The sequence below is a fragment of the Morus notabilis genome, unplaced genomic scaffold, assembly GCF_000414095.1.
Source record: "Morus notabilis unplaced genomic scaffold, ASM41409v2 Scaffold269, whole genome shotgun sequence".
Taxonomy (NCBI): Eukaryota; Viridiplantae; Streptophyta; class Magnoliopsida; order Rosales; family Moraceae; genus Morus; species Morus notabilis.
This window is the reverse complement of record NW_010363284.1, coordinates 423748-432246: the sequence shown is the minus strand read 5'-3', so window position 1 is coordinate 432246 and position 8499 is coordinate 423748. Positions and strand designations below refer to the sequence as shown.

Sequence of the window (8499 nt, the reverse complement as noted above, 5' to 3'; positions counted from 1 at the left end):
ACACTTTTCAAACTAACACATTTTAAACAAAAATATTCAAACTACAATAATTTAAATATACAAACTAAACGAGACCTATATCTGACAATAAATACAAAGAAAAAATTGATACTTAGTACACAAGTACACGTACATATGATAAAGTTTTTCCTTGTATGTACCAGGCAAAAAAAAAAAAAAAAAAACTCTAATATTGCTGACATTAGCTTTGTTTGTATTTATTTACGGTAATATTAATAAATACTTCGGCATGAGTCAGGATTTTTATCTTAACCTTTTTAGTTAAATAATTACACTAATAAAAGGATATTTATCAAGAGTAAGGAGTAAAGTTTCAGACTCATACACTTTTACGGGTAAATTCTCCATTTTTTCTTTTATTCATATATGCTTAAAGAAGGATTTGGCCTGGATAATTTTGAGGAAAAAAATCATAAATACTATCCAAGATGGTAAAAAAGAATATCTATACCACTCTATTTAAAAATAAGGATAACTTTCAGTTTTGCTCATTGAATTTTAGTCTATTTATCACTTTGCCTCCTAAACTTTTAAAATTGGTCTGCGCACCCCCTGAACTTTGAAACGTTATTAACTTTGCCTTTTCTGTTAAGTTTATTAACGAATTTGATGATGTGGCCGAATTATTTTCATAAATGCCCACTGAAGTATGTACCTTATTTAAAAATGTCCCATGAGCTATGATAACATATCAAAATGACCTGTAGCTTTTGAAAAAAATATTAAAATAACAAATTCATTGATGCCATTAAAAATTAATTACACATTAAATTCTAATAAAATCAATGTAAGTGATTAAATATTAAAAATATAAAAATATAAAACACTTTACTTTAAAGAAATTCAAAAATTAAATAAATCAAATATTTTTAAAAATAAAAATAAAAAACCCAAAAGTAAAGAGGATTTTTTTTTTTGAAAAAACCTACTTCCTCTTTGTAAATATTTATTTAATTTTGAAAAATTTTCTTCTTTTCTTGTTTTGATTTTTGAAAAAAAAAATTGATTTATTTAATTTTTCAATTTTTAAATTAAAGTGTTTTATATTATTTTTAATATTTAATCACTTTTTTTATTTAATTTGAATTTAATATTTTTTTATTACTTTTTAATGGCATGTAATATTAACAACACTGTTATTTTATTATGTTTTCCATAAATTAGGGAGCATTTTGATATGTTTTAATAGATCAGGGGGCATTTTTAAATATGGTACATACTTCAGGGGACATTTATAAATATAATCTATTAAACTACTCCTCTACTAACTGGCACGTCATCAAATCTGTTAATAAAATTAATAGAATGTGCAAAGTTAATAACGTTTCAATGTTCAGGGTGTGCATACTAATTTTTAAAGTTCAGGGGGTAAAGTGACAAACATACTAAAATTCAGGGGGTAAAAATAAAATTTATCCTAAAAATAAATAATTGTAACAAAAGATCATAATCACACTCAATTGATTAGAATGATAACTCTATGTATTTTTATTTTAGAGTGTATTTTTTTCCTCTAAAAAGCCTGATAATATAAATTTATTTTTTTAATAATTGTAGTAAATAATATATTTTTTAAACAATTTTTAAGTGAGCAACACATCTTTGAAACGTTTAAATAAATAGCATATTTACTGGTAAATACAATATCCATTGATAAATACTCGATGTAAATATTACATTTACTAATAAATATAGTATTTACGCCACATAAATAAATATTTATCAAATAGATATACTATTTACTTAAATTGTCTAAAAAACATGTCATTTACTTAAAAACCATTTATAAAATATGTTATTTACCTCTTTATCTCATTTATTAATTTCTATTATGTGTTATGAACAAGATGAATCAACTACTAGGGATGGCAATGGAGTGGGATGAGGGCGGGTATGTTTCCCCCATCTAATTTAAAGTGGGATCAGAGGAATTCTCCCTAGGGCTGGTATTTCGATACTTTATTTGGCTGTCCATTTACCCATTAAGAGTTTCAAAAATTTGTAACACTATTAAAGTTGAAGTAAATTTCATTAAAGTAATTTAAAATTTACCAACATCATCACTAATATCTTGCAAAAATAAACTGAAAATAGAATCGAAACTCTAACAATCCACAAACTAAATTTGTACAAGAAACAAAAACACTAATGTCTCATGCATGTTTAAAATAAAAGTATATATAATCGGGTTGGAGGTGGAACGGGTTGCTTCCCGACTCCCGCCCCGTTCTCAACTCAAGGGATTAACTTGAACCCTCATGCCTGCACTCACCTCCATATAGTCTCTCCATACCCAAGGGATTAATTTGTAACCGCAAAATTTTCTTGGCTTACTCGTGATGCATTCCCAAAGGAACAACATTTATCCAATTCAAATGTAATGTGGCCTTACCTAGATCTTTAGTTACATTTGAAGAACTCAAATTTTTTATTTTTTATTTTTGTTGAAAGTTTTAGATGCATGCTTTTCTGTCATTCCCTTTGCATGCTTTATGAATTTAATATAACCTTATAAGTTATATATTCCCCTTTGAATTAAGCATTGTAAATGTCTTTATATAGTCACAAACATGCACTAAGAAGAGAAATAAACACGTAAAGAAAATGGGATTAGTGATTAAATGCAACCTTTTCATTTTGGGGGGAAAAAAGGAAAACTAAGGACATCACAAATTGGGTATGGGCCGTAAAGGATATGTCATGTATTGTAATCTAAAAGTTATTAATGTATGAAAACCATGATCATGGCAAATTTGACACATCTATATCAAATGATTAAAATGCACCAAACAGCTAGTGAAAATTTTATGATCTTACCTGCCACAAGAAAAACATAAAAAGTCCAATGAAATTCCAATGAGCTCTTATATGGGTTCATTTCTTTTCTTCAACATCATGCAGATTGAAATCTGATTCTTTCTCATTTCCTCACCTACCATATTGCATGTTACTCTAGCTAGCTGGCTTTGATCAAGGAATATCTCGGAAAATAGCACTGTAATTTTCAAAAATTTTATTATATTTTATTTTCCTTTTGTGGGTGAAAAGACAGTTGAGATCTAAAAACCCTAAAGGCATGCATTAAATGAGTCACTGATTTTTATTTTTGACTGCAACATTCAATGGATATTGAATAAGTACTATACTTGCATTATGTGATTTGTGAAAAGCATCAGAAAAAGATGCAGAGGCTACATCCATGCTTCGTCTTCATATTCAATAAATTTCAATAAACTGAAGGGGTAATGTGATCTTTATGATCATCTATACTTCGCTTAAATTTCCTTGATTTATTTTCAAGGGCTATGATCGTTTCGATTCTAGCTCTAGTTATGACATTCAAAATCTGTTATCCTATTTTTTTATGCATTAACGTGCTTTTCATTTGTTTGACAATTGTTAAGTGTCGATGATATAATAAATAAAGGGTGGAGAGACAACCAAATAGCAAAATGGGAACAGTAAATCGAAAGGTCCCTCTTTCAACAGGTACTCCCTGAACCGGCCTTAAAGTTTGCTAATATTGTTGGCCTATGGAGAGAACACACAAGGCAAAATCAAGATTCAATGCCGTAAAAGAAAACAGTTGTAAATTAGTAATGAAATTTGACTTATGATAAAGATTTTTTAAATAATATGTACTTTGAGAAAAAAAAAAGTCAATCAATCAGAGGATATGGGTGATCTAACTCGTGATTGGTCCAATTACTCATCCTAAGGGACGAATATATATAATGAATATATATATATATATATATATATATATATATATGTCAGCGATCATAAATTCACCTCCAGAAGCCTAGTTGATAAGAAGGCTGCTGATCTCGAGCCTAAAAAATATGCACGTTTATCAAGGACTTCAGAAAAATTGTGAAGGAGATATGCACAGTTTTTGAACTCATTTAGTTTGTTGATTTGAGTTTTTAATTTGAGTTGAGATATAATTTTATGTGAGAGTTTTTTACTGTAGTAAAAAAAAATAAAAAATTAAATGTGATTGTTTCTGAGAATTTTTTACTGTAACAAAACCTAAATTTTAAACTTAAATTGATAAAATAAACGAGAAAGTTATTTCCCTATTTTTTCAAAGAAGAGTAAAAGGAACAAAACAACAAACAAAACAAAAAAATAATAATAATAAAACCAAGCTTTGTAATGGCGGTCACCAAACAATACGACCTAACTCTCAATCTCATCTTTGTTGCTATCGATTCAATTAGCGATAAAACAGTGAGGACATGTAGAGGACATGTGCAATAATATTATAACAAAACAAAAGAGGAAACTCAAGTTGAGTGTGAATGAATTCTGCTTAGCTTGACTTGTCTAATATATGAAAAAACCAATTCTTATCCATTCGAAATTCTAAATGTTCCAATTCTTTGTTAACATTTGTTACATAGATTTTGAGTAATCAATGATGTCTAGTTTTCATGCCATAGGAATGAAAAGGAAATGCTCATATTATCATGTTCAATTGTGCATGCACATTAAGATTGTTTATAAAATCAAACGGTCGTTCCTTGGTTTTTCTTATCACTATACAAGAAACGAAAACAAAATAATAAAATAATTAACAAAGAGAAATGTTTAAAGAAATATTGAAATTAATTAATGCTTGCGGTGTGACCCCTTGGTGAACTTACCATCTTACTCCCCATTTAATGAGTCCTATAAATATATCCTCTGCTCTTCCCTTCCTCTTCCACACCTCTCTCTCTCTTAAAACACAAACTTTTCTCTTCCTTTTTACTCTTAAGACAAAGCGCATATCGAAAAAAAAAAAAAAAAAAGATGTTCTTCCCTGTGGTACTTCTGAAGCTAGCAGACTGGGTGTTGTACCAGCTGTTGGCGAATTCATGTTATAGAGCGGCAAGGAAGATGAGAAACTACGGTTTCCTCTTGGAAAACAACTCTTCTCTAAGGTCTCAACAACACCCTCCTTTGTATCCAGCAATATCCAAGTTTGTCCTCGAAAGTTCTAGAGAATCCGAAACTCTTGTCTCAGACTTCCATGGAGTTCTTCTCAGGTCCCACTCTTTCTTCCCCTACTTCATGCTCGTCGCCTTCGAAGGCGGCGGGATATTCCGAGCTCTTCTCTTGCTTTTATCATGCTCTTTCCTGTGGCTTTTGGACTACGAGATGAAACTCAAGGTCATGATTTTCATATCCTTTTGTGGGCTCAAAACCAAGGACATGGATAACGTTGGTAGAGCTGTTTTGCCTAAGTTTTACTTGGAGAATCTCAACCTTTTGGCCTATGAGGTTTTCTCTTCGGCGGGTTCTAGGTTTGTCTTCACGAGTCTCCCCAGGGTTATGGTTGAAGGCTTTCTTAAGGAGTATTTGAGCGTTGATGAAGTTTTGGGGACTGAGTTGCAAACTTCTGGTAAATACTTCACCGGTTTTGTGTCTGAATCTGGTTTACTTGTTAAGCACAGAGCTTTGAAGGAACATTTTGGTGATAAAAAGCCTGATATTGGACTTGGAACTTCTAGCTTTCATGACCAACTTCTTCTCTCCCTTTGCAAGGTAAATCACTAGTATACCGTTTCTTTGCTTTAATTAGCTCTTCTTTCTTTCTACCTTTCTTGTTTTTTTATTTGTTAATATGGGAAATGGGAATTATTGTATACATTTTGTTTTCTCAGATGACATTCATTTATGTGAAAACTTAGACATAGAGAAAGGAAAAAAAAAAATCATATACTACTTTGGGTACAATATTTTAGTTTCATGCATGTTATATCTACCTTTGTGCTTGTTTTAGTTTTACATGTAAGTCTTACACCTAACTCCATAATAAGTACTATTGCCTTGTCGACCTCTTCATGGTTAAATATAGAGTACTTGTAGAGGTTGTGTTTTACATGCAAGACTATTTTTCAACAAGTAAAGCAAAGGAAGTTAATGATTTTAGTTAAAGAAAATAACCAACTTTTGCTGCGATACATCCTTCACTTAAGGAAAAGTTTTCTTTCACACTTAAATTATCATCAATAAACACAATTAATTCTTCTCTTGGACAAGTACCAAACTAAACCTAGCAAACCGCATATATTCATAACTTAATAATATAATATTCATCTTTTCCAAACCGAATATATAGAACAAAGCGTGTGTCCAATATAAACGTACGTGAGTAGAAATTAATTTTCAGTCATTTTTCTCATTCTGCCACATGATGTTGATTGTGACAGGAAGGTTTCATAGTGAACGTGAAAGATCAAGACAAAAGCTCAATAATAATGCCAAGGGAAAAGTACCCAAAGCCCTTAATATTTCACGACGGAAGGCTTGCTTTTTTGCCCACCCCATCTTCAACTCTTGCAATGTTTTTATGGCTTCCCATTGGAATAATCCTTGCCATATTCCGGATCTCAATGGGCTTCCTTCCATTTACACTCGGAACCCCATTGGGAATTTATGCCGGTGTGGACATAACAGTCAAAGGGCCCACAAAATACGCTTCCTCATCATCATCAGACGGCCAAAAGGGGATCCTCTTCGTGTGCAACCATAGAACTCTTGTGGACCCGGTTTTTCTAAGCATATCATTGGCCAGATCCGTCACCGCCGTCACCTACAGCCTAAGCAAGATGTCGGAGATCATCGCGACGATTCGGACGGTGAGATTGACGAGAGACAGGGAGCAAGATGGGGCAACCATGAAGAGATTGCTTAGTGAAGGTGATTTGGTGGTTTGTCCCGAAGGAACTACTTGTAGAGAGCCTTATTTGTTGAGGTTTAGTTCTTTGTTTGCCGAGTTAAGTGATGATATTGTCCCCGTGGCTGTTACCACACGTGTGAGCATGTTTTATGGGACTACGGCTAGTGGGCTAAAATGGTTGGACCCGTTTTTCTTCTTCATGAATCCTAGGCCCGGATATTCCCTCCATTTTCTCGGGAAAATTCCTAAGGAAATGACTTGTGGGGGTGGGAAAACAAGCTGTGAAGTGGCTAATTATATACAGAAACAACTGGCTGACACTTTGGGATTTGAGTGCACAACTCTCACGAGGAGGGACAAGTATTTGATGTTAGCCGGGAATGAAGGAATAGTCGGTGATAACAAGAGAAGGAAACCCTATTTTTAAACCCCCGAAAAAAAAAAATGTTACTTTTCTTATATCTTATAACATATATTATATATGTGTAAGGTAATTTTCTTTCTTACCAAAATGTATTCTTTTCCCGGTCTCCTTTTTATTGTTCACTTATTTGGAAAAGGCTCGAGGACCAGTACTATATATTGTCTTTAATATTGTTTTTTACTTATAAATGTTGTGAATTAATTAATGAAGTGTCAATCGTGCCTTGATTTCTTTTCTTTGGGTTGTTGGTACGTGACACGTCTTGTAGTAGTACATATATATTAATAATGGCTTGAGTGAATGCTTAATTTATTTCAAAAGTACTCTTCGCTATTTTTGAATCTTGACATTTGGTCATTTTTATGTAGAAAAGATATATAGTGAGGTATTCAATATATATAAATGCTTTGTACATATGTATGTACCGGTACAACATTTACAACGAAAGATAAGTTTTAGGCCACCTATCAAGAATAATTGAGGCCTCATTTATTTCTTGATTGAATCCTGCGCTCGTGATTTACATAACAAACTTTATTATATTAAATTTAAAAGCCAAAACGGGTTGTTTAAGTTCATAGTTCCAAAGGTGTTAGCTGGAGAAAAGTATCTTTTACTATAGAAAAATATGGATTAACTAATAAACACAATACAAAATCTATCAATCTATCGCTGCTATGCAGTTATATTTTATCTTTATTATTTATTATTATTTTTAGGAACGGAAGAAGTTCATGCTAAAATTCTGAATGATTAAGCTAAAAGAAAGAACTAGCTGTGTCACTCTTAATTAAACACTCCACTTTCTATTCACGGGCGTGATCACAGGCCAATTAGTAGTAGTAGTGCGTAGATTATTCAAGTAGCTAGGTCACAAGCTGCTATTTTGGGGTGTGTAGATAGATCAGTTTGTAGATAATTTATGTAGCGTACATACAACTCAGCATATTTTTCATGATGTTTGCAATACATGCATTAATTTCGGGTTGGCAAATTAGGTTTTTTGATATCATGATTCTGGATAAAAACATATTCATCCTTATCACATCCTTCGACATCAATCATCAAAATTTTCATTTCTTCTTTAGTATATGGGTTCAAATCAGGATTCAAATTATGATTCTGAATTATAACTTTTAAAATTTAAATTTTTTGTAAGAAAAAACACTGTAGCAAAACTAAAACCATGGTTTGCTCTGTAACAGAATCCATCTACCAAAATCACCTTAGTTTAAATATGGTCCTAAGATTTATCCACAGTCTCACTTTGAACCCTAACATTTAAAACGTCCCACAGTTGGTCCATGATATATTACTCTTTTTAAGTTTGGTCCTTCTGTTAACTAAGTGTTAAATACTTGCTGAAGTGTGTGTAAATGATGGA

At 31.9% G+C, this 8499-nt stretch overlaps 1 protein-coding gene across 1 annotated transcript; it reads left to right on the top strand.

Moving 5' to 3' along the window:
- Nucleotides 1-4732: 4732 nt before the first annotated feature.
- On the top strand, nt 4733-7393 carry LOC21404249 (glycerol-3-phosphate acyltransferase 1). The gene is made up of 2 exons (XM_010103854.2): nt 4733-5553; nt 6222-7393. Exons 1-2 carry the CDS (start codon nt 4819-4821, stop codon nt 7116-7118), a joined length of 1632 nt encoding a protein of 543 aa, XP_010102156.1. The 5' UTR covers nt 4733-4818; the 3' UTR covers nt 7119-7393.
- Nucleotides 7394-8499: the final 1106 nt, after the last annotated feature.